Raw genomic sequence first — 27,716 nt, 5'->3', positions numbered from 1 at the left:
TTTTTTGGAAAAATACATAGTTGCCTTAAAAAATGTAATAATTCTAAAAAAAAGAATATTTGTCTATATTTGGCTGGAAATCAGTTTTCTGTAAAAACAGAAAAATATACAAACTTTTTCAGTGCTTTGGTTCCGATTTTCTACAAGAAAAGCTCTGATAAAACATTCCACTGTTCTCAAATATCTTCATTTTTATTTTTCTGCACAAAATAAGATGAAAAATAAATAAACAAATCAAGAATAAAGAAAATCAATCAATCAGTAATAAATAAATATAATAATAATAAAACGTCAAATAATAAAAACTTAAGAAACCACATATAGTCGGTGGGTAGACACATTATTCTTTTCAGATAAAAATGAACAAAGCATTATTAGAGCCCTGTAGACATGACAAAACACGACTATAGTCACATTTATACTTTTTTTTATTTACAACATATTGCGCAACTGCAGGGTCTTGAGACACATGCTAACTCGCAAACTAGAGAGCTAGCGACCTAAACGGTAGCCTTCAAGTTATTTCCTTTCAACTTAAATAGCCAAAAACTTACCACTTCCACACGGATGGGGAGGATAACTATTAACAGTTATTTAACCTTTAACATGAACATTAATCAAACGTAATCATTTTTTCTGGGTACATGATACCATACAGCATCCATATCAAACTTGCACGGGCCGCACTGACATTAAACTTTCATATCAAGGCGGGGGCCTCAAACTAGTGTCCCGCGGGCCGCGTGTTTGAGACCCCTGCGGTAGAGCATCAGGGTGCGCTTGGAGGCTTGTATGACGTTTCTTTCAATGCTGAAGGCAATGCATCAGGTACCGTTGGCTTTAGGACTTGGGGGCCAATCAGTTCCTGATGCAGTACCGTCCGCATGGTACGGTCCTTCCCTCGCCCGATCCTGTAATAACACGGTAACGACCGTGGGCTGCATCCATTCGGCGCGGACACAATAGCCGGTCGTGTACAGTACACATCACTATAAGTCAAGATGGCAGCGCAAGCATCTGGAACGTGAGTTCATGCAAATCCCCCCCCCAAAAAAAAAGAGGCCTGCATCATGAGAGAGTCGGGTGTGCTTCAAAAGACCCGGAGAAGGAGAGAGAGAGAGAGAGAGAGCAGAAAGGGCGGCTGTCCGTGAAAGGCCCTTGTGTAATCGCACTGACATCTTCATTGAGAGCGCTCCGTCTCTCTCCCCGCACGCCTCCCCCGATTGCCCGAAAAAAAAAGGGCGTCGCTGATGCCGGTCGATGAGGCGACCGCGTTTAGCATAATCCCAGAGGCCATTGTGAGAGGAGCACGTGAACGACTCACAGTTGCCAGCTGAGATTTCACCAAAACACGGCAGAATAGATGTGGAAAGGGATGAGACGAGGGCGAGGGGGGTGGGGGGCGAGAAAAACTAGTCCAGAAGAAGGATAATATAAACGGAAAAACGTGATACGTTTTGTCCACTAAAGATGCTAAAAACGATCCAGTGAAAGTCAATACATGCTAGCACATATTAGACTATCTTAGCTCTGTTTTATAGATAACAAAGCACATTAGAGGAACAGCCAATATATCTAATTCATAGATGGGGGGGGGGGGCATGAGACGAGACGTTGCACAAGATTGTGTCTGTGATAACGACATTACATTTTAGAAAAGTGCAATAGAAAAATATGATACATGGCAACTACGTTACACTGGGTGTGTATGCCAGCAGCCCCGCCTCCACCCACCTAAAGAGTCTGTATGACTGAGAAAAGGGCTCACCCGGTTCATGCCCTTGTTCTATGGAACAACTATAGAGGCGACGGACAAAAAAAAACAGACGCACATTCACGTGACAAAATATGGACGCCAGCATCAAGATCAAGTTCACTTTCATTTGTCGTGTGATTTTTTCGTGAATTTATCGTCGTTTCGGGCCCGATGACCGTGAGACCGTCTTTCTGAACAGAGAAATCTTGTCATGTTTTAAACGCGCAATATTTTGTGATACTACGACTAATTCATACATTTTATTGTTACATGTCGAAGACCAGTAAAACACAAACTTAGGGCTGAAAATGGATCTTGGCCCGCAGATTGGAGACCACCGATCCATTATCCATTATATACAGTACAGTGATAACAGATGATATATATATATATATATATATATATATATATATATATATATATATATATATATATATACACACACACACACACACACACAGGATATATACTGTAAATATAATTTGTCCTTATTGTTCTTTATAGGGCACTAGCAAAGATGACAATAAGGTTGATTTGTAATATTCATAAAATAAAGAAAAAAATATCTAAAATAATATTTTAATATATATTGCAATATTTTAAAAATATTTTCTATTTCTTTTGTCATATTCAAAGTATAACGTATTTTTTAAGTCAATATATTTTGTAATATTTAGAGAATTCAATAATTTTTTTAATGTGTTTTTGGTATTTATTACAATTTAAGATGAATACATTCAATGTTATATGTTATCAGAAAATATAAATATTAATATAATATAAATTTAAGAGAAAATATATATTAATATAAATATTAATATATAAATAATATATCATATTTAGAGATGGCAGTCCATTTTGTTTTAAATCTTTTTAGTATTATTTGATGAAAAGTAGCCTTTTTCTAATTAATTTAAAATATTATTTGGCAAAACATTTTTTTTGTAACAGTCATAATTTTTCTCTCAAATGTTTTTTTTATATTAATAGATTAGATTTTTGTTGTGGAAAAATGTATTTTTCGGAACACCGCCAACAGCCGTAATCTGCACATTTATTCACACATCATAACACAGTACTATAAATATTACTACAAATTAGTCACATTTTTGCAATATTTATTTATATATATACATTGTTGTAGTAATATATTTCATTATTAGTAGTTTGAAGTGATTAAAATATAGAAGTACTTGGAAATATTTTTAAGGTTGGAGATTTTCTCTCCATTCCTTAACAATATTGTAGTTGTGCTAATAAAAATATCATCTGGCGTTTTCATATTTATGATTATTATGATTATTGCTGGGTGTCACAAGGTTTGATGTCAGTGTAAATACGTTTAGATTAGCATATTGGCTTTGCAGGGCAACGCGTCATACCGGTACTTACTGAAGTACTTTCATATAATACCGTGTATTGCCATGGAACACGCACGTCTGCTGGGCTGAAGCTAAGCAAGGTGTGCTCCTGCCAGGTGAGTGATGACGCCACCATGAGGCCAACTGCAGAATCTCTCCAGGTGATTGTGAGAATTGAGAAGCACCTTCACAGTTGCCTGCAGAGATTACCCGGTCGGCCCCCCCTTCAGCCGCCCCCGCATCCCGCTCTATTGGCAGCAGATGGTTAACGCTGATCGGAATAACGACCAGGCGATGACCCTGCCCCCCCCCCCCCCCCCCCGGCCCCGCCCCTCTTCACTTCTGGTTCCTAAAGGTCCTTTGTTACCATGGTGACCAGGCCGAGGCACGTGCCTCGCCATTGTTGAGCTGTATCCTCCGGGGCTGAGCCGCCGCACACGCGCGGTGAGAGGTCAGAGGTCAGATGTCAGCGTGGCCTCGCTCTCTCTTTCAGGTCGGCCGGTCAACCTTTGACCCCCCCCCCCAACACTGAAAGAAATGGAGAGAAGAGGGAATCAGTAGAACCTTCAGTCAAGGTTAGTGGGGGAATACAGGTGAGGTCAGCAGGTGAGTCATGTGCAGTGGACTTGCTGCTGTGTGTCGCCCTCTTGTGGTCAACTACGGGATGACCCCAAAACTGATAATTGATACCTTTTTATATTGACTTTTTAAATATATACATGACATTGTAGGGCCGCACGGTGGACCAGTGGTTAGCATTTTGTTGGCAAATATTTGTTATCTTGATGTGAAATATTGATATTGTCACTGATTTACCATATTTTTACCGCAAAACAAAAAACATGAGTAATTTATTTTGTGTATTTTTCTATGCTTCATGTGCCAAAGTTTCAATACGGCTCCAAACCTTTGACTTGATCTGTGCATCACAATGCAGATTTATGCCTGACATATAACCAATTATTATCAAAAGATTTGCATATTTACGCATATTTTAGCCTAAATAAAGCACAAAAATCCAAATATTACGCATTTAAAAGACATATTCAAAGATGTAATGACATGTAGTATTCTACACTAGTCACTAGGTGTCGGTAATGCATGAAACAATAACCACCACAGAAAGTACTGTACAGAACAGGAAGTACAAAAAAGAACAAGACTATCCCAATAGGGATAGGTAATAGGAGTGTAAATGTGACTATAGGGGTGCTATATCATGGCTAGGGGGCTCTAATAATGTTAAAACACGTATTTAGAAGGCCATACAGAGGTTCTCTGTGTCTTGTATGACTTTTTTTTCTTTCATCATGTCTACTATATTAGGCAATAAGGGGTAATACAAATGTAAATGTGACTATAGGGGTGCTATTTCATGGCTAGGGGGCTCTAAAATGTTAAATCCCTTATTTAGAAGGCCATACAGAGGCTCTCAGTGTCTTGTATGACTTTTTTTCTTTTATCATGTCTACTATAATAGGCAACAAGGGGTAATGGGAATGTAAATGTGACTATAGGGGTGCTATTTCATGGCTAGAGGGCTCTAATAATGTTAAAACCCCATTTTCGAAGGCCATACAGATGTTCTCTGTGTCTTGTATAACTTTTTTTCTTTTATCTTGTCTACTATATTGGGTAATAGGAATGTAAATGTGACTATGGGGTGCTATTTCATGGCTGGGGGCTCTAATAATGCTAAATCCCTTATTTAGAAGGCCATACAGAGGTTCTCTGTGTCTTGTATAACTTTTTTTCTTTTATCTTGTCTACTATATTGGGTAATAGGCATGTAAATGTGACTATAGGGGTGCTATTTCATGGCTAGAAGGCTCTAATAATGTTAAATCCCTTATTTTGAAGGCCATACAGAGGTTCTCTGTGTCTTGTGTAACTTTTTTCTTTTATCATGTCTACTATATTAGGCAATAAGAGTGTAAATGTGACTATAGGGGTGTTATTTCATGGCTAAGGGGCTCTAATAATGTTAAATCCCTTATTTAGAAGGCCATACGGAGGTTCTGTGTGTCTTGTATGACTTTTTTCTTTTATCATGTCTACTACATTGGGTAATAGGAATGTAAATGTGACTATAGGGGTGTTATTTAATGGTTAGAGGGCTCTAATAATGTTAAATTCCTTATTTAGAAGGCTATACAGAGGTTCTCTGTGTCTTGTATGACTTTTTTTCTTTTATCATGTCTACTATATTGGGTAATAGGAATGTAAATGTGACTATAGGGGTGTTATTTCATGGCTAGAGGGCTCTAATTATGTTGAAACCCGTATTTAGAAGGCCATAATTAGGTTTTCTGTGTCTTGTATGTCAAAAGAACAAGGAGCTCTCTCCAATGCTAACACGTGTGAGTCTATATTATGACTTAATATCTTTTTTATGTCTACTATTTCGGGCAATAAGAGTGTAAAGGTGACTATAGGGGTGTTATTCTCTAATAATGTGTTTTCTATGTTCAAGCTATGAAAATATGTATTCCTTTTACAATTAAAGAATCCTACTGAGAAGAAACTCACTCATTACGGTCAGGTCTGGAACCAATTATCCACGATAAACGAGGGATTACGGATTTTGACACTATCCATAATTGTTGGGGAGAAAAGTTGGGGTAACATCCCATCAATTCCCAGCCGCTATCTGCGGGGGCCACAGAGCATTTCAGGATATTTGGGGGGTCATCGGGTTGCAAAAATGTTGCTCCGACATCGACAAAAGGAAAAATCTTAAGTTTATTAAACGGAACAGGCTGACAGTCCGGACTTTGTTAGGCGCTAAATGAACAGAGTGGTTTTGACAGGCCTAACCTCTTAAGCTTCGAGTCCCACTGCGTTCCGCACAGCCAGAGCTAAATGCCATCTGTCCCAAAATCATGAACTCCCCCTTAGTTCCCCCCGCTCTTCCCAAACCACCCCCTGTCTCTTCACACAGTTTAGCATTGAAATCATGCAAAACTGGAATCAAAAAAAGTGGTTTACAACACAAGAATGGTCGTCTGAGTTGTGCAAACAAAGTGTTCTAAGGACAGATGGTAGCAGCAATAAAAAAAAAAGTAGTGAGTGAGACTCTCTCTAAAAAGTTGGTAAATGTAAAGTTTACTCCGCACTTTTGCTTCTGCAGATTTGATGACGATTTGCTGCCCACTTGACGCCCGGGTGCCATCCAAGCTTCACTACACTTCAGTCCCAGGAAATATCGATTCACTGGCCGCAAGCAAACGTGGTGCCATGATGTTCCTTCTTTGGAAAGATATGCTTCCAAAGTCAGGTCAAACTCGCAGTTCAAGCGTCAAACTTCAGCTCGACAAAGGAGTCACCACTCTTGACGTCCCCACAACGGGGTACCAGTGAGGGCAAAGAGGGGAAAGCATGATGATAACCATAGAACAGACCTTTTTACAGAATGTATATATGTATGTAAATGCACTTCGCTACACTAGCCTATATACACCTTCCTGTTTGCTCCTTGGTGTCCCTATGTCAAATGTCAGCAGTTTCTGACTTATTTATTACTATATGATTAGGATTTATTTAGGATGATTATTTAATTAATTTTTAATTCATATTTTAATCATCAAATTATTCTTTGATGAAAAGTAGCCTTTTTCTAATTAATTAAAAATAGTATTATTTGGGGGGAAAAAAAAATAATTTTGTAACAGTCATAATTTTTCTCCACATATGTTTTTGTTATATTCATAGATTAGATTAACATTTTTGTTGTGGAAAAATGTATTTTCGGAACACCTCCCACAGCCGTAACCTGTACATTTATTATCATGACACAGTATTACAAATGTAACTACAAATTAGTCACATTTTTGCAAAATTACATATTTATTTTTGTAAAACTACAATGTTGTTTTCGCTACATATTGTATACATTGTTGTCGTAATATAGTTCATTCTTATTAGTTTGAAGTGATTAAAATATAGAAGTCAAAAATCAAAATTATTCTTTAGTAGTATTAAAATATATTAAAATCCTATATTTGAATTTGCATTTTATTTTATAGTTTAATTACCCAAATGTATTGTTATTTACTATTTATTAATGATTATTCAGATTTTTTATTTTTTTTATTATATTATATATTGTTGAAGTGCATTTATTGATTGTGTTGACTGTTATTATTATTATGTTTCTTCGCACAACCGCGATTGTTTGAAATGTGTCATAAAAATAAAGTTTGACTCGGCTTATTTTTGTTTTATCAACTTCTGTTTGGACTACTAGGAATGTTAAAATGCGACTTGGGCGACTTGCGACTTGTGGCCTGAAGAGAACCGGTTTTCATACCATTCGATTTGTCGAGGAATCTTTTGCAAAAACAAAGTAATATAATATAGTAACTATTGGCCTGCCATAATTATCGGGAATTATGACATCAAAATGATAATTCCAACAACTCACAAACTCACAACTAACAAAAAATAACTCTGATGACCAATAAATAAAAAAAAAAAATGAGGCAAGATTACCTGTACCGTGCAGGTAAGCAAATCAAGTGCTCCTTTGTTCTCACTTTCCCTGACCTCACTTGTAAACAAACACTTCGCCTGCTAGTTGAAATGCGGAGGGTAAAAAATACTTTTGAGCACACAAAAAAACCTGACCAGCCACCTAAAACGTCAGCGCTGCGAAATGCAAAAGGTTTGCCGGAGACCTCCATGGCGGCACACCGGCTGCTCAGAGCGTGTGCCCGAATACAGTGCACCTTGCTGGGCCACAGCAGGTGAATCCTCCCCCTCTATACTCCGGTTCTACTGCTAGTAGTCATGTGGTTTTAGTCATGTTATCATATTTAATGAGGACAAACCCACAGGTACACTTGGTCAAATCCTAACAAACAATTCCATTTAAAAGGTTTATTATTGGTTATTGGTTATCGATACCATATTGGTCTTGAGAGGCAGAACATTATCGATATTGGTTTGTAAAAAAAGACGTTGAACATCACTGTAACCTGTACGCTATCATTTTGCTGACTCAAGATTCAACACATTGTTGACTCACCGTATGAGTCCGTCTTTTTATTGAGTGGGACTGCAAATAACGCGCCATGGGGCCAAAGAGAGTTGTGAGTGGCAGCAATCTGATTATAAAAAGTTGAGTAACACGATTGAATTCCTACAATTATTCTCCCAAAAATTTATTTTTTATTCATATGTTGGGATGTCTGGAATGGATTAATTGGTTTTCCAGGATTTCAATGGGAAAAAATGACGTCGGTTTTCGTACTGTAATATATTGAAACATACAACTATAAGAATGTGAACAAATATTCGATAAGACGACCATATGAAGTTCATATTTGCCTGTTTAAAAAAACACTTTACTAATAATAACTGTCAAATGATGAACATTTTAATCCAATTAATTGCAATTTATATATGAATTAATCATCATTTGCTACTACAGAGAAAATTTTCACTCCCGATAATTGGCATGACAGGATTATTCATTCATTCACATAATTCATAATTCATCACACAATAAATGAACACGGCCTGGGTATATCGCCATGTGTTTGCATGTTTGTCTATCTGGTGAACAGAACCCTTAGCATTTAGCATCATGTGACTTCGGTAAAGTGAAAGTGAAAGTCACGCTAAACATGTTAAGACACCGTCCTGTGACGCCATCTTGTGTGGAGAAGAAGCCATTCCTTGAAGGAACTTTGGTGAGGACGAACGGAGAGACGTGTTAGCGAATTATACATATTGTTGTTGTATGTTATGTATTATGTATTGTGTCAAATTATGACAGGGACAATATACTAAATGGAGAGAGAACCACCATCCACCAGTACTGGCCTGTACTTCATTTTTGTTATTTTGTAACAGGCTAGCATGATTAGCATTCTATGAGGTCATCAGACCTTAATGCATTCCCTTTCCAGAAGTATCAGTATTTGGGAAGAAAAAGGGGGAAAATACATGAAAAGCTAGCACACGTACAATGGTGCGTTCAAGGGCCGTTAGACAAAAACACGCAAAGTCTTTGGGATTTCTAACTATATTTTTCTAATTAAATAATGGCCTGCATTTTCATAAAATGTGATGTAGTAGCGGGCCGGTACCGGGCGTGGACCCCCGTCGGGGACCCCCCATCGCCCGCCCCATTCACACCATTGTCTGCTTCAGTATTTTGGAAGTTGATTTACGCTTTACTGACCTGGGTGTACAGCGCTGGAACAATGCAATCATGATATCATCGTATGAACTCCAGTCTTGGGGTCCATTCAAGACTCGAGTCCGATCCGTTAGCTGTCATGTGACGTTAAGAGCAAAAAGTGACCCCGGGTGCCCTGTAGGCAACGTGTGTGCTTTTAGCACTTCATTAAGGCCTCCGCCGCGCAACTTATTGTCTCGCCCGGACAAAAAGCCTGACGCATTGTATCAGCTGGAGGTGGATTTATCAAAGCGGGTCCATACAATGGACAGGCCAGCCCAAATTATGAAACAGGTCTGTAAGGGCCCTCCTGGGGAGCCATATTGTACTGTTTGTTGACGGTCCAGTTGTTGGGACTTTGCGGGGTGACATTCAGATGGAAAGCGCGCGGCGGAATTCATGTGAGAACGTTCCCGACAGTCGATATCGCCATCTTCACGCACGAAACGCCACGGGCCGAGCGTGCAGGCCCCCCCGGCCCTGAGTGGCGTGGGGTCGCGTTTTTGCAGCGGGCCCTGCTGTGAGTCTGCGAGGTGCACGCTGGCTAAAAACAATTGGGATCTCCGTGAACTGATGTGACATTTGGATCGGCCTGGGATTTTACCGTTAGGAGTGAGGGGGGGGGGCAAACTCAGTCTGACAGAGGTAGCTCATGTTAGTTCAGGGTTCTATCCAGGATAAACGACTGCAGGAAGAACGTACAGTTATAAGAATGTAAGCACAGGTGGGTTGGAAAAATCACTCGGAGCCCTGATGGTAGCGCTACGTTGATGACGTTTACGATACACTTCTACCTGTGTATTCCGACATTTCCAGTAGTGGGTGGATGCTACCTGGGCTTTGGTTGGCGCTGGACACTAACTTATTTGTACCTCTCATGGAACGAACACCTTTAGGCTTCGGAGTCACAAACCGATGTGTCGCGTTTTTAGTTTGCTACAGTTATTCTCAATTCGAGGGTCCTAGACCCCTTCTGGGCGTATCGCACACAGCTTGTGAAAAAACACAATGAAAGATTTTGAGAGGAAGATATTTATGTAGGCTTATACGTACACAAATATCGGGTCTAGTTTCTTTTATTCCTGTGGTAGACTCTGTTTTATGATATTATATTTGGCAATTTCTTTTACACTTACGTCTTAACTATGTTTTAACGTACAGCTCTCTCTTTGTTTCCAACTTTAAGAATAAAGTCGGTACGGTGTGTGAATTTATACAGTACCCCCCCCTCTCCAAAAAATACGGTTAAATGGAGGGATACGTATCTATCAACAAAAACATGGGCATTGTTTGTGCGCTTAACAAAATGGTATTTCCCCTCGCTTTAATGACACCAGAAGCAAAGTAAATGGCCTTCAATTCTCGTACAGGGGCGTCAAACTGGTGTTGACCGCTTGGCGACATGGCAGTTACGTTAACCGCAATAGCACGTCATATCGTATCATCATCTCATGGTATTATCACTTTATTAGCATGAGTATTTTGTGTCGTTTAGAAAGTCATAGTAGTGCCGAGCAAAAATGTGAGCATACGACCATTATGCTAATTCTTTTTCAAGAGGAAAAAAGCTAAAAAAAAAAAAAAAAACTCCAACTGTACTCCAACAGTACAAATATTCCATGAGCATTGACAGAATAAATATATTTATATTTAGCAGGAAGGACTGTCTTTTGGATTTTTGAAATTTATTATTTAAAAATATACTAAACTATATTATACATTAAAATAAGTATAATTTTAAAAAATAAAAATACACTTCAAATAATATTAATGAATATTAATAAATATGAATAAATATATAAAAAAAATTTAAACAAAAAATTGCATAAATTTTTTTTTTTGAAGTTTGTATACCATATGTCCAGGTTTTCGTGGGCCACATAAAAAGATATGGTGTACCAAATCAGGCCCCCAGGCCTTGAGTTTGATACCTGCTGCCTGGTAGATACAAGTACAAGTGGAACCTCGTGGGCCCGCGGTAACAACTCGTCAGTCCTGGTTACTAACTAATCTGACCCACGTGGACTTAGGGCGTGGATCCGCTGCTGGCATCTCTCATCTCGCCGTCCTCTAACGGCTGCTGAGGAGGAATGCCTGATTCTGATTCGCTACAACCGAGCCTCATCAGCCAACGCCGTTTAAAATGTCATCTTATGTCTGACATTACGTCTATGCAAATGCTGGCCTATTGTGTCGTGCGGGTCGGCGGTCATCTCAAGGTCGGACATGTGAAAGTATCTTCGACAAATTGTATCGGGAAGAAGAATCAAGCGTTTCTGTCAGGTTTTCCTCGAAGGGCGTTGACAAACAAGCTTAGCCTAGCGCTGCAACACAAAGACACATCTAACGCCTCTACGTCTACGCGGGCCGAGCACGTGGCTGCACTCACTGCAGGCTACGAGGAATCCCCCGCGTCATCGGGTGGGGGTGCGCTTGGTTTGTTATCGCTCTGACTTTTATTCAGGCGGGGCGCAAACATGAAATTAGTGCCGTTTGACGGGACCGGTCGATGTCCGTTTTATTGGGTACTGCTAGCAACGGCGTGACCTTTCCGAAGAGCATTTCTAGACCATCACGACGCGGGTTAAATGGCTTGGGCCAACCGCCATTAAAGGCGGGGACAGCGTACTCGCTATTGTCTTCCTTATTCATCAGAGCGCATGTTATCACTTTGTGGGTTCATGCGGGGCTTTTTTTTTTTTTTTCCACAAGTAGATCAAGCCAAACTCTCAGCTGATTAAACTAACTCGGAAAGACCTTGACCGCACCCTGCATGGCGCACCGCTCTTATCGCCGTATCGGGCGTCACCTGCCGTTGATCGCACGCCCTCGTCACGCCTTGCGACACTGCCTGACGCCAGGACTCGTTTCGCTAGCTCTGGCCTTATCCAAGGTCTTGACACGCACCTCGGAACCAGATGGCCCGTACCCAGACCATGCAGCACGAGCCCAAGGCCCTTGGAAGCACGGGCCCGGGGCCCTTTGCAGCACGTTTGATGGACATATGAGATCACGGCATTGGAATTTGTCGGAAGGAAATTTGGGCCGTACTAATCGGAACAAATAGGATATCTGTGATAAAGGTTATAGAATAGAAATCTATTGACAAGCAGCGTACGATAGAGCTGAGTTTCAACTGGTGGCTCGGGACCCAAAAGTGGGTCACGCAAACATTTTGGGCGGGAATGAAAAATGACATTAAAGTAATACAAATACTTGAATGATTAAAAAAATACAAAAATAAAAACAACAAATAAATCACACTAATGAATAAAAACAAATAAATGAAATTCAACTAGGTCTTATTTTATGTAAATTTTGAAATAAAATTTGCAGAATTTTCGCCGTATTCCTCCTTGGCATATATTCATTGTACAAACACCAGTTTTGGGCCTTATTTGGTGCAACTTTGATATTTAATTTGAATTGTTTGCAGCGCCGTCTGACCCATTAGGCGACATGACGCTAAGGGCAGCACGGCCTGGGGACGATCTGGCAAAAACACACCTTTAATAGAATTATGCCTATTAAGGTTTCAAAGGTCGACATACGATTTTTTTTTAAAAAAGCTTGTTTTGACTTAACTAAAAGTGGGTGTGCAACTTAAAGACAGTTGGAAAAGGTTCCCCCCCAGGTTGAGAACGCCCTGTTTTAGACCTATTTGATTATGTTGACTTGTGGTAGTCCAATACACGTATTATATGAACTACATTTATATATGATAATACATATTCTGTTATATATATACAGTATATTTGTATATTTTTTTCTTTTGTAAAAAAACTTTTTAAAAATTATTTTTTTTATTGGACACCAATGTCTTGGATAACCATTCATACAATTATTAGAATCAACATTTCATATTTTGTGTGTGTTTTTTGTTCTATTTTTCCATTTTTGCTGTTTTTTAAGTGAATCAAGCTAATCGTCGTAAGAGCGAGTCAAATATATTTAACAGTATAGTTTAGATTTGAGCACATATTAAGATACGAAAATGACTTCAACATTTCGATTCTTAGGTTGTAGATTTAGTTGCCATGCGGTATCCGTTCTTTGAAATATGAGGAACCGCTTGGCGTGTCCTGACCCCCTAGCGGATTGGGTTTTTGGGTGCTTCATAAACGACAGGGTGAAAAGCATCATCGTTTGGATGAAGTTGACATTATCAGTTGTAAAAGCGCTTCCTCGTCCAATTAGCAGGTGCTTATTTAACAAAGCTGATTAGTGTTTTCTTCTTGGACCGCAGTTGACTCCCATACCTCCTTTAGTTTTGGTCTCAGGACAAAGACACATGACTGGGAGTGTAAATAAAACGAAAACGCAGGCTTTGCAGGTTAACTGCGGTTTCAATCCCGACTCGAGAAAGGACTTGAGGGAACGGCGATGTGTGTTTTTTTTTTTTGGTCTGATTGATGGTCTCTTGTCTGTGCAAAAGCTGACTGGGCAACACAAAGATGTTTTTTTTTAAGTGCATCTAGTAAGCTCAGCCTCCTTGGTACTGTACGGCGCATACGGCCGGCCATTTCAGTGAGCACGTGGTGCTCACTCTGTGGCGAGCAAACATACCGTTTAGCGGCGAGATCCCGGGCTGGCGACTGACCTCCCGTCTTGGCTGCTCTCCGTTTACACAGCACGCTGTTGGATGACAAACAAAGATGTCTCAGAAAGGTCGTTACGCTTTGATAACGCCCGATCAGCAACACTTTATGGTGCCATCCCTCCATCTTGTCTCTCGCCATCCCGACGGCTAGACGACAACCGTGGCTCCATGTCTGGCGTTCGGTCAAGCGGGCCGGCGGCCACCTCTGACTTTTACTGCTGACACATCGCTAACATCCACCACGACGGGGGGGGGACCTCTGGAGATGCTGAAACATCAGCGTAACACCACTTTGGAAGGGAAAGAGATACGCTTCTGCAGTCGCATTTCAAATGAAGCTTCACCAGAGGAAAAAGTCTACCAAAAAGTGTTCCACCCAATCAAAACGATGGGCGGTTTTGACAGGAAATAAGAGCAATGCCCACAATGCGGCGTAGGGGGCTTCCCTTTGGATGCGCCGTGCCACTGAAAAAGGTGTGGCTTGCCAGATCTGCAAAAACAATCTCCATGCAGGCTGGGTTTGGCGCTTGGGATCATCGCCATGCTCTAAGGGCCTTCCAAACACGCCAAGTCTAGTTTTTGCCCACATCGCTGCGACGAGCCAAGCAAGCGAAAACCGAAGAAGCGTGCTTCATCGATATGCGGCCGATACGGAGGCATCAGGAGCCGCTGATTGATGATGCAAACCTTGTTTGTGACCTCTGACTCCCTGGTCCCTGCGGGGGGTTAAACTTATTACCCTTTGACTGGCCTGGTCCTCGTGCTGCAAAAAGATTGAAGGATGACCGCGGCTTCGGCCACAACGTGTCCAGAGGGGGGGGCGGGGAGGGGGTTGACCATCCAAAAACCCAAGAGGGACGCGACCCCGGCGTTGCCGCACGCTCTGTGGATAATACTATTAGCAGGTCAATACAAGCATACGTGCACGAGTGGGGGGGGGGGGTATGGGGGGGTTTTATTTGAACCTGGAAGACAGGGATGTTGTTGGTGGAAGTGATTTGAAGGTCAGATGCAGCCCATCAATGAAGTTCAGCACTTAAACTACGAGGAATAGAAGAACTCGGAGGCAAAAAGCACCATCGGCATGTGGAATCGTAGTAGTGGACATGCGTAGTAGCGTAGTTCCTAATCTGGACTGGGAGAGGGTGTATTGGGTGCTCGCCAATACGGCACGTTGGAGGCAGGACATGTGTGTCCTAAAAAACACACACACACACACAGGAGCCGTTGTAGGCTGTGTTTTTTCCTCCAGCCATCTTTGCGACTTATTCCTGCTACACCAAAGAACGAGTGAGGACAACTCGTGCAACTACCGAGTAGTAACGAGTAGTAGCTCTCTCCGATGTACACACACGAGCAACACAAATACATATAGGAGTAGTTGGAGCAGATATTTGGCATAACCAGCGCACCCACCCTCTCCATACCAGTGGAATACAGGTTACCAGGAAGTAAACAAGCAAGGAGGAAAAGCCACACCAGCAAACATGCGGTCGCACGTTGGCAACACCGGCGCACGGGGGGTTAGTTTCTGGACAGAAGTCCCACCCCCCCGCTACCCCAACAATGCTACACAAACTTTAAGGATAAAGTGCTTGAAAAAAAAAGAGCATGGTACCTTCTGGGAGCATCCGTGAGGGTGGGACACCTGCAGAAGCTGCCGCTGTCTCGTCAGCGAGCGAGCAGAGAGCCAGAAAGAGTGGATGTATGCGTGTCGGCTGGGCTGAGGGACTGAGGGAGGGGGATCCGACCCCTCCTCCTCCTCTCCTCCTCCTCCTTGTGAGGACTGCCTCCTTAACGGGATGGAGGGGTAGGTGGGGCCACTGCAATAAAGCAAACACAGAATTTTTCAATGCTTTTTCACAATCATTCCCGCCTCTTTCAGGACTTCCCAGTTAAACCCCAGCCCCCCCCCCCTCGTACTGTAATATTAACACGCTCTCATTAATCTGGAGTGGGACATATGCCGTTGATGGACCCGGCGGAATCGGTCGGCGTGGTGATTCGGCTGGACAGTAAGAGGAGAAGCGTGAGGGAGGGGTGAATCAGGAAAAAGATGGAGAAGAGCGGTGCCAGGAAGAACAGCAGCAAAAGCTTTTAGCTGTTCCTCAAGGGTCACGGAGTGCCAACATCCCCCCCCCGGCCCCCTCCATTTTTTTTTCTTCTTCTCCACCAAGCCTCCATCCTGACATAAATCATTCCCCATATTCCGCGGCTACTCGTTACATTCAAAGTATTGATTTTTCCCTCCCCTACCGCAGCGCTGATTGCAAAGGAACCCTTTCACAACGGTCACAAACAGGAAGTGGGGAAAAAAAAAAACACGGGAGTGGGGGGCAGTCGACAGACTGCAACAATGGCGGACTTGGTGCAGGTTTTGGTGACAACATGGGGCTTCAATGCATTGCTGCGCAACATGCAGTACATGCAGTACTTGGAAGCAGGGGCGTATTTAGTCATTCGGGGGCCCAAGGCAAACCCAGTCACCGGGGCCCTCCACAATTGACCAGTTACATACACATGCGTATAGGCTTATAGACCACTCCCCCGAAGCAATCTGAAATACTGTGGTGCCTTGTTAATTCATTGTTTGCTCCGGGTCATTTCAGAACTCAAACCAAAACAGACTCTAACCAAAGCTAAATTTTCCCATTAAAAATCATGTCAATCCAATTAGTCTGTTCCAGACATCTAAAAATGTTTTGTAAACATTATTATCACAGAAAATTATGCAAAAATAATTACTAAACAGTCCTAAACAGGAGGGCAGAGAGTTTCTATATAAGGAAGTCTGCCCCTCTGTGACATCACAAAGGAACAGTTTTACCACGCCTTCTGAAACCGAGCCTTTTGAGCCATCCAATACTTCTTTCAGGGCTCACTTCCAAATACGCAAACCTCATGATCTGAAACTTTGGCATGGTTCAACATCAGAATACAACATTCTAACTACATTTATAGATAGAATCATAGGTTCCCTTTAAAGGCAGGTTGTGCTGCAAACTACAGAAGCACTGTAGAACAATAACATAGATCGTATGTTTAGTTTCTTATACAGTCAAACCTCGGTTGCTGATACTCTATCAGCATGATACGGTCTTCCGTTAATGGTCCTCCACCCTCTTTGGACTTGAACAACAAACCTCCACACTTCGGAACGAGCAGCTAGCTGGGCACGTTCCTGTAGGGTAAGACGTGACGTCCAGCCATTTAGAAAAGGCTTAAAAATTTCAAAAACAATCCATCTGAAAAGAAAACAACATATATTCAATTCCCATACATCATGGAACATTCACAAAAAATATGAATGAATGAGAAGTATTTAAAAATAGGGAGTTACTGTTCAATCACATGCCCTGTGATTGGCTGGCGACCAGTCCAGGGTGAAGACAGCTGGGATAGGTTCCAGCACACCCCGCGACCCTCGTGAGGATAAGCGGTCGAAAATGAATGAATGGCGTGTCTGCAACGAATTGGTTGGATTTATGGGATTTCCTATGAGAAAAATTGCCTTGGTTTTTGTACGTTTTGGTTTTCATCAAGTCTCTGTGAATAAATGAATTAAAAAAAAACATGGTATCACTGTATTACTATTATTATTGAACTGTTTTCCAGTAAAAACCTAATTAAAACACCCCCATAAATCATGTCTGAATATAATAAACTGAACATATACTCAAGAAGACAGATCTATTAGTACACCGTATTCAACTGTAAAAACAATTGGCTACAAAAACTACTTCCCAATATGCAAATAATTCTAAATATTACAAAGTAAAAATATATATATATTTAATGAAAAAAATTAATGTAAAACTACAATTATTAAAATTGTTTTAATTATTAATTAAATCATTTAAACAATGTGCTCATATTGTGGGTTGACGTCATTTCCTTTCGGAAAAATTACCTTGGTTTTCATCCGTCTTTCCCACCTTTGTCGTTTTTAAGTGATTTTAGCCGACAGTTTAGCAAACATACAACTGTGTTTCAAAAAACTGTCCTGAGATTGAAAGTGACCATCGGAGAAAGAAGCAGCCACTGCCGTTGCCATGACAGCACAGCTGAGGATACTTTGAACTCTGACCTTGGTCCGGGGCCTGTGCTCTCAAGCGGTGACCAAATCAGGGTCAATTAAAACCAAGGTCGGCGAGGGTCAAAAGTGAATGACCCCTCTTTCTGGTTACGCAACCAAATGGTATCAAAGCCCCCCAAGAAGCATCATTCATCCTAATCAGAGCAGTGCACCTTGCAGGAGGAAGGCCGCGTGATGGATGCATGACGTCATAAGACGTAGGAAAGATGGATGGTAGCAAATAGGAAAATGGTTTGACAAACTCACTAAAGGCTGATCCGATGTGGAACAAGCGCTTTCTAAACAAGCAATGCATCCAAAAGTCAATTTCAAGCTGGCATTGGCAAACGGCACAACCAGCAGAGAAGTAGGGATGTCCAACAATATCACTCGATATTGGAAGAAAATATGACTTCACAATGATATTGGTGCATAAACGGCAGACATGTTGACTCAACGTTGTTTAGAATTCTACTGATTAGTTCAGTGTGTCATACTTTGCACTTTGTTCTTGGGTGTTTGTGCAGCATTCCGAATTGTATCGGTGCTATTTTGCTTACAAAATGTTTGAAATAAATATTTCAACTTTTCTATAACGTGTATTGCATTTGCAGTATTTACGTCAAATACAATGACAGTAAAAGTAGCACCATGTGTTATACCATTAGTCTTGCTACGAGTGTGAATGGTTGTTTGTCTATATGTGTCCTGTGATTGGCTGGTGACCAATACACCAGGGTGTACCCTGCGCCTCTCGCCCGAAGACAGCTGGGATAGGCTCCAGCACCCTCCGCGAGCCTCGTGAGAAAATGAATGAATGAATAGTCTTGCTATGTTGCCGTTTGAAGATCACCCACTCACTTGATCCTGGTTTAAAAATAAATAATAATAAATAATCACTGTTTGGTGTTGGCCTAGGGCTTATTATTCAGAAAATATTGAAATATAAGTTATATGCAATATTCTGGCATTAATATGACATTAAATTGCATTACCTTTCAAACTACATGGAGACTAACTACTGACAGCCAAGCCCACGGGCCATGGCTGAGACGGACGTGCCATGGCTGAGACGGACGTGCCATGGCTGAGACGGACGAGCCATGGCTGAGACGGACGAGCCATGGCTGAGACGGACATGCCATGGCTCCAAGAAGGCCTAGTGGTAAGCATTTTGGCCACACAGTCAGGCGATCTGGAAAATCTGGGTTCAAATCTCCATTGGACATCTCTGTGTGGACTTTAGTACATGTACTCCGGCTTCCTCCCACATTCCCAAAATATGCTTGTTAGGTTAATTGGAAACTCTAAATTGGGAAAGGTGGTTTGTTTATATGTGCCCTACGATTGGGTGGCAACCTGTCCAGGGTTACGTCATCTCTGGCACAGTCCTCTGGGATAGGCTCCAGTTTACCACAACCCTAGTGAGGATAAGCGACATAGAAAACAGATGGATGGGCTCCAATGAGGCGAGATTACAGTTACTGCGCAGGTGAGCAAATCAAGCGCTCCTTTTGTCTCGAGCTGGATGGTAAACAAACATTCACTTTCCAAGTGAGACATTTGGTGTGGTAGTTGTGGTAGTTGTACTCAATGATACAAGATGGGAGGGGGGAAAAAACACAAAAAAAACCTTATCAGGCACCTGAAACGCCGGTGCTGCAGCGTTTGAAAAGTGCAACATGTTTGCCAGAAACCTCCATGGCGTCTGAATACAGTGCACCTTGCTGTATTAGGCCATAACCGCTGTGTGTGAAGTCATTTTTGGTAATAACATCTACAGTATATACAAGTTGTACACTGATTACTCCACAGCAGAGGTCCACATGGAATTTTATGTAAATACATATCTTGCTGAATTCATCGCCTTTTACCACACACCCTGAAAAACTAACTCCAGGCTCTTACTGGTGGATTGTGGCTCTGTATTCATATTGTTTTTAATTTGATGTTTTTTTTTTTACACAATCACAATAATGTTGGACCCCCCCCCCTCCCAGTTTCTGACTGAGATTTGTGGGAAAACAAGGCGGTACGTGGGGGGGGGGGGGGGGGGGTGCTGCTCAAAAGCACACGTGGTCCCTTGAGAAGAAAATAATTCATTTGTAATACAAATGTACTGCAAAGTCTGGTGGTGTTACAAGTTGAGAACACCAAATGTGTCTTATTTTATTGTACTTATGTAAGTACCCCCGGCTGGGTTGATACGTAAGGGATTCGACATCATGGACAGAAAAGCCCAACGTCTGTTCCACAAAATAAGAAAAAAAAAAAAAAGAGAGAGGATTTGAGTGACGCATGAAAGTGGACTGATCCCAAGATGGGGCTGCTGTTTAAGAAAGGATGGCTTCGTCTTGGGAGTGGAGAAACTGGGTTGGGATGGATGGAAGGGGTAAAGACAGATGAAGGGGTGGGTGGGGGGGTGGGGGGGAGTGATCAGAGGGGTGCCAGACACAAAGAGGCCAGGCCGTGGCCGGTGGCACGCGATGGGCAGATTAACCAGCGTTTCCTCCCCTAACTGAAGCATTAGGACACCTGACTGAGTCCCGCCAATGGCAGCCAGCCAAGGATTTATATGTGTGTGTGTGTGTGTGTGTGTGTTTGAGAGTAGTAGAGGGGGGGGGCAAGCTGGGGTTCGCCTTCCAGCAGCACTCAACAACACAAAGAGGGGTGGGGTGCTTGTAGTCTTGGAGAGTGGGGAAAAGGAAAAAAAAATACGGGGTAGCTTGGAGTAGAGTGGAGCAGAAAGGTGGGGGCTCCAAGCCTTACACCCCCCCCCGCCCCCCACCCCCTGCACCCACCATTACCATCTGCTGCCCAGGCTAAGTGAGGACAGGGGCAGGGCCCGGCGGACGGCGTTGAGTGGCGAAAAACACACACGCGTACTGTAAGCGCACCTGTTAGTGTGCCAGTGGGTGGGGGGGGGGGGGGGGGGGCGACATGGCAGATGGAGTGGGCATGGACGACCGAGGACCCCCTTTGTAAATGGGGAGGATGCCCACCCCACATTCCTAACCCGCGCCAACGAACGCCAGCCAATTCTTTATGTTTTGCCCGTTTGATTAAGACATCCGTGATTAGAGACATTAGGGGCTTCGTGGGGGGGTGTATGTGTATGTGTGTGGGGTGTGTGTGTGGGGGGGGTCACTTATCCATAAGGCTTTTACTGTAAACAAACACCAACCCCTTTTGACTAATGCCACTTAGTAAGCCAACACGTTATCTCATTCAGTGTTGCTTAAGACTCACATGGGCGGCTCCATACCAAAATGATTACCATATCCATATTTATCATACCATAGCAATCATTTCCGCTATTCTGTTTCAAAACTGATTCTTCATGATATTGTATTGGCAGGAACTACTTTTCCTTCCACCTTATTACTATAATGAACACAATTTAGTGGTAAACTGGCCCACTTTGCAGTTGTCAGTAGAGTAGCTACCTGTGTATGTCTGGTCAATAACACGGTAGGAATTACACACATTTGGCATAAAATATAAAATTATTATAATTATAACAAAATTATCATAAACCTCATCAGCCACCTTATCGCCAGCGCTGCAGAGTTTGGAAAGTGCAAAAGGTTTGCCAGAGATGTCTGCTCGGAGCGTGTGTCTGAATACAGTGCACCTTGCTGGGTCATGCCAGGTACCTCTCTCTGCTCTGCACTCTGGTTCTCCTGGTCGTCATGTTGTGATATTTAATGAGGACAAATCAACAGGTAGGTACAGTTGGTCAAATCCTAATTGGTCCGAGTCCTTCAACAGAGGAAAAACTGTAAAAAAAAAAAAAAAGGGCAAAATGAGAAAAGACGAACGTTCATACTAATATGCTGTATCTGTTCATTTTTTTGTTAATTTTTTTTTCAAACCTTTGTGTACATTATTTACTGTATATGGTGTGTTTATCGTTAGTATATGTACAGTTTGTTAATATTAGGGCCCCAGATGATATATTTGCAGTCGGCGACCCACTAGATATCGACTCATGACCCACTTTGGGGCCTGACACTCAGTTTGGGGAACCCTGGTGCACCTTCTCTTTAGTCATCATTCATTTATTATCGCTTATACTCACGAGAGTTGCTGGGGTGCTCGAGCCTATCCCAGCTGTCCTTGGGCGAGAGGCAGTGGCCAGCCAACCACAGGGCACATATAGACAAACAACCATTCACACTCACATTCATACCTATGGACAATTTGGAGTGGCCAATTAACCTAGCATGTTTTTGGAATGTAGGAGGAAACCGGAGTACTCGGAGAAAACCCATGAAAACTCCACACAGAGATGGCCGAGGGTGGAATTGAACTCCGGTCTCCTAGCTGTGAGGCCTGCGCGCTAACCACTTGACGACCGTGCAGCCTTTATTCATCCTATGTACCCATTATTAGTTTACGGAAGGTGTATGTCAATATTATGGTCATACGTGATGTATTTTATGTTTCAGTTTTAATCTGGCATACATCATTATAATAGGGCACCCCCATAAAAACTGACCCATTTTGGGAACCCTAAGCTACTTTTATGCCGTGTTTGCTCCCGTTATTTTAAACACAGTATATGCCAATATTGGGCTCATACAGTACGTGGTACATTGGGGTTCTCAGGGAAGTTCAGGTCCCCACCCCAAATATGGGAAACCCTGCAGTGTGAAAGTGACATCGGTTGAGGCATATTCGGTATCCCTAAAGCTAAAGTTGCTTTTTATTGGGCCGCTATTATGTCTGTCTTTTACTGTTAAAAAAAAGGGGGTCAGAGCAGCAGACAGTTCAGTCTTGCTGAGCAGTAATCTGAAAATACCAGTAATCCCCCCCCCCACACACACACAGCCCTTCTGGAGGGCGAGGTGGTATAGCGTGGAGAGGTGCGGCCTGGTCCCCGCTGCAGCAGAGCCATGTGTCTGTGCAGGCTTGACACGCAAGCGGAGCTTTACAGCTGCCAGGACTCACACTGAGAGATGAAGCACGGTAAAAGCTGCCCCCGCTCACCCATTGGAATAATTGACACTTTTTGGGAAAGGCGCATACGATACAGGTCACCACACTATTGATGCTAATAAGCCACGGTGGAAAGCGGCCATTTGCACTTCTTGGTCTTACTGTATCTACCGTATTTTGCGGACTATAAGTCACACTTTTTTTCATAGGTTGGCTGTTCCTGCGACTTATACATGACAAAAGTGTTTATGTTTCATAAACACTGGCCACTTTTTCTGTTTGTTTATTTTTCATGTAGCTGAATAAGCATTGTGTTAGCATATCTTACACCTATTCAGCCTGTTCTCTATTCTTTTATTGTTAGAACTTGCCTTCCAAAAGGGCGTAATGTCCGTTTTGGTCAAGTAGTTTGGAAAATTACCCGCAAAACATGTGACATACTCCAGTGCGACTTATGTATGTTTTTTTTTTCTACCTAATTATGCATTTTTGGCCTTGTGCAACTTATATTCCGGAGCGACTTATGTATGTTTTTTTCTACCTAATTATGCATTTTTGGCCTTGGGGGACTTATACTCCGGAGTGACTTATGTATGTTTTTTTCTACCTAATTATGCATTTTTGGCCTTGGGGGACTTATACTCCGGATCGACTTATGTATGTTTTTTTCTACCTAATTATGCATTTTCGCCTTGGGAGACTTATACTCCGGAGCGACTTATGTATGGTTTTTTTTTCTAACTAATTATGCATTTTTGGCCTTGGGAGACTTATACTCCGGAGCGACTTATGTATGTTTTTTTTTTCTACCCAATTATGCATTTTCGGTCTTGGGAGAACTTATACTCCGGATCGACTTATGTTTTTTTCTACCTAATTATGCATTTTTGGCCTTGGGAGACATAATCCAGTGCGACTTACGTATGTATGTTTTTTTTCTACCCAATTATGCATTTTTGGCTTTGTGCAACTTATATTCCGGAGCGACTTATGTATGTTTTTTTTCTACCTAATTATGCATTTTTGGCCTTGGGAGAACTTACGCATACTCCGGATCGACTTATGTTTTTTTTTCTACCCAATTATGCATTTTGGGCCTTGGGCGACTTGTACTCCGGAGCGACTTATGTATGCATTTTTGACCTTGGAAGACATACTCCAGAGCGACTTATGCATTTAATAACAATACAAAATTATGGGAATAAAAAAAAAGGTTAAAGGTCAAACGTGGAAAAAAATTATATATATAAAAATCTGAACTCACTTTTACTTGGTGCACTTTCAACAAAGCAGGAGAGCGACAGACGGCTTTCAGCAGCAGCTTGAGAAAAATCACATCCAAGACCTGCTGTGCTTGCTTTGCCTCCATTTCAAAAAAGGCACCACTGATATCAGTTCCTACAGTCAGTGTAAAGAGCCACAATGTGTGCTCCACAAAACACCAAGAAGGCTCCAATAACATTTTTTGTACATCGACTCAAGTACTTTTCCATCTAATCCCTACTTTTTTCCACCCCCCATGACAGCTTATATGAACACACACAAACACAGCACAGTGATAAGTTTACTTAAAAAGGCAGCAATCAAGACGTGAGAGGTTGACACTTGGTTTGAGAAAGCACATAAGAATCTTCCCAGGGAATTTCCGTAACAATGAAGCTGCACTGAAGCTCCTGGAATTGAACCACATTCATAAAAGACAATAAAACTTGTCTTGACTCGGTTGGAGTGTGTTGGGTGAAACTTGCCTTGATTAAAAAGTGGTAAGGACAGGCTTGAGTAGTGTTGGTCCTGCAGACCACCATGCGATCCAGTTGCACCACCAAGTAGTACTTCAAACCAGCCACCACCTGCCGGCAAAGGGAAAACATTATTCAAATAATATCTCCTTCGGGATTCACTGAAGCATAAATAAGGACTCAATGATCTACCCGGTACTTCCTGAAGTCAAAGCACATCTCAAGATACAGTGGAAACAAAATGTATGAAAATTGAGGCAATTTCTCCCATCAATGCATTCCAGATATTGAATATTAAATATTTGAGTATAGTTTTACATGTTAAAAAGGTGAAATGATGAGGAATGGCTGGAACTTGACACGGACTTAAAGGAAAACTGCACTGTGAGCATGTACATTTACATTGATAATTACATGAAATATGTAATTATGCCATTATTTGCCAATTTTTAGCATTAGCGGAATTCCTTCTTGGGTGCATTGATGGCACATAGCAACCTAAAAAGGAACGCTACACATAGTGTTACTTTTCCAAACTCCAAAAAAAACACAGCAACTCCAATATGTAGCGTTACTTTTGGCTAGCAGCCTGAGGCGTGGTGTCACTACACCAGAAACGTAGTTCTTGGGTGGAATAATAATTATGTGGCTGTAGTAAATAAAGGCGGAATAGGTGCTTCCCATTGCATGAATTCTCTTTTTATCCACTTTTCAATCTTTAGAATGCACACAAAAGCAAAAGGCGTGTGTTCATGTCTCATAAGGATTGCGTTTGCGCGGCGTTTTGGGGTTTCTCACCTTCATCAAAGTGCTGGCACTTAACTTTCTTTGGCCCCATGGCGGGTTATTTAGGAGCCACACAAATGCATGTGGCACCGAGTCAGCAATGCCATTTTGCGGGACAACTAGCTTGCACAATATTGTACCAAAAATGAAAGTGTAGGAAAACAGAGGTAAATTTGGCAAAAAATGTCAGTCGAAATCTAGCGCCCCTCTTGTGACTTCTGGAGTGACATGAAAGCACGTTATCGATCTTACGCCGTCACTTTGCCATCCCATCTGATACCACTTTGGTCAGAGATGAGCACTTGATGTGCAGTTCTCTGCCAAAACACTAGGGGCAGTTTTTATTAATGGCGCACCAATTCGACTATTTAGATTCCTTCATTGTGGGCAGACAGTGGCCATTAGAGACATAGGAGGTTGACGAACCTGGAATTAAACCATGCATTAGTTACTTCCATTGCAAATGTTCATTCAAAAAGACATGAGTAAATAAGCCAATAAAGACGTAAATAAAATTAATGCTTGTGTTCCCAAAGGGACCCGAATTCCGGATGGACAGGAAGTGACAGCTCATCTGCGTTATGGCCCAACAGTAGTCCATATTAAAAATTACTATTATGATTATGTTATTGTGTGAAATCATTTAAACTTACAATAACTTCCGGTTCTGGCGACATCAAGTGGCCAAGTAGAATATTTCCTCTGCTTTGTAGTTTACTTCAGATGACCATTTTTATGCTTGAACATAATTTAGGCTAAAAATATGCTTAAATATGCATTTTCCCTTTACCAAACGGCCGCATTCCACCACAAAACAGCGGAATTATTATTTTCTAAAAAAACACAATAGTGAGGGAGCAGTATTCGATTTGCAAAGTAGGTTTGAATAGACTATATTTATATGAAGTGGTTATTTATTAAAACCGGATGTCATTGAGCGACTTGGAGGGACTTTTACACCAGCCAATCCCTGCTTTTCTTACTAAAGAGTGGTCAACACTGCACTGCTTGCCATTCCATGTAATTAACATTCACACAAATTAACAATTCAGAGGCTCCAATGACCCAAACGTGCATGTTTTCAGAACGTGGGAGGCAGCCAGGCTGTCATATTTAAAAGGGATATAAATAGTTTTGTTTCTCGTCACTTATCGTGTTAATTTTGTGATCATGTGATTAGTAGACAATCAGCTGCACGAGAGCCCCGTTTAGCTTACATGTTGGCAAGCTAGCATGAATATGCCACGCCCATTACTTTACGTCATACAAACCGTCGGGAAACACCTGAACACTTTTTTTACCTGAACTTCTGCTGACGTTATATTCAACATTCGGTAGAAAAAGTGCTGCTCCGGGTTGACTCTGTTGAATTCCGCCACGGCAAAATGAGCCGCCGCTAACACCTGGTGGTCGGTCACGGGCACCTGGCGGGGCTGGCCGGTCATCCTGGCTCGACCGTCGGTCTGTACGCCGAGAAAAGCCACAAAACACAAAACAGACGCCCAGACCATCATGGTGTGAACCCGCCGGGCGAGCTTCCAAAGTGGCTCCATGTCGGTCAGGAGGGGGGGAGGAGTTGAAAAAGGCTCACCTGTTTGGCATCAGCTCATTTGTGACATCAATTGAAAGTGTGCACGCGCGACCAGAAATGCCAGTGTTGCGTAGCAACCGTGGTTGCTGTGCTGCCGTCAAGGTAGCACAAAGTGGCGTAAACGAGGCAAGGCTTGATTTACACGAACTTTCATCCAATTCATCAAGTCACGTCCATGTCTCACAAAATTTGGGGATATTCGGGTGACATTTTAGGTTGAAAATGCACTCTAACCTTTACACGTGATTCCCCTCTTTCAGTATCTAATGACATTTAAATGTATTTGTAGATTCATGCCCCTTTATAAATGTTGCTGTTGGTGAAAATTAGAGGACAATTCTTGAAAAGATGTAACCAAAAACTACATTTTAGACTCGCCACAGAGTAGTAGTGTGGGTTGGATGTACATGGCATAATGAAGGTGGGTGTTGGAGGGCATTTACAAGAGATCTTTTTATAGACGTGTGAAAAAAATCACCACGGCTAAATAATTGATTCATCCTTTGAATTAGCCATAAACTATACTGAATTAGAGCATTTAAAAGTGATACACGGTACACTATACTCAAAATAGTTACATACCATACAACAAATAACTACCTTATTGTCACGATTGGGCTTCACCCCCTCGTGACAGCTCTTAGTTTTCCACTTTTCCTTAGTTCCTGGTTCATGCCCTTATT

General features: G+C 42.0%; 1 protein-coding gene across 2 annotated transcripts; it reads right to left on the bottom strand.

Annotated features, from left to right (window-relative positions):
- Positions 1-21,623: 21,623 nt before the first annotated feature.
- LOC131119940 (cystatin-like) lies at positions 21,624-27,051 on the bottom strand. Of its 2 annotated transcripts, none has more exons than XM_058064832.1 (3): positions 26,744-27,051; positions 24,666-24,767; positions 21,624-21,755 (listed from the first exon to the last, which is right to left on the bottom strand). In XM_058064832.1, exons 1-3 carry the CDS (start codon positions 26,993-26,995, stop codon positions 21,741-21,743), a joined length of 369 nt encoding a protein of 122 aa, XP_057920815.1. In that variant the 5' UTR covers positions 26,996-27,051; the 3' UTR covers positions 21,624-21,740. The 2 variants fall into 2 exon arrangements, with proteins under 2 accessions (XP_057920815.1, XP_057920813.1); XM_058064830.1 differs by lacking the exon at positions 21,624-21,755 and adding an exon at positions 24,136-24,590 and having other exon boundaries at positions 26,744-27,048.
- Between the last annotated feature and the right edge of the window lie 665 nt (positions 27,052-27,716).

The sequence above is a fragment of the Doryrhamphus excisus genome, chromosome 2 (genome assembly GCF_030265055.1).
Source record: "Doryrhamphus excisus isolate RoL2022-K1 chromosome 2, RoL_Dexc_1.0, whole genome shotgun sequence".
Lineage (NCBI taxonomy): Eukaryota > Metazoa > Chordata > Actinopteri > Syngnathiformes > Syngnathidae > Doryrhamphus > Doryrhamphus excisus.
Note: the sequence above shows the minus strand (reverse complement) of the source record. Positions and strands in the feature narration are given on the sequence as shown.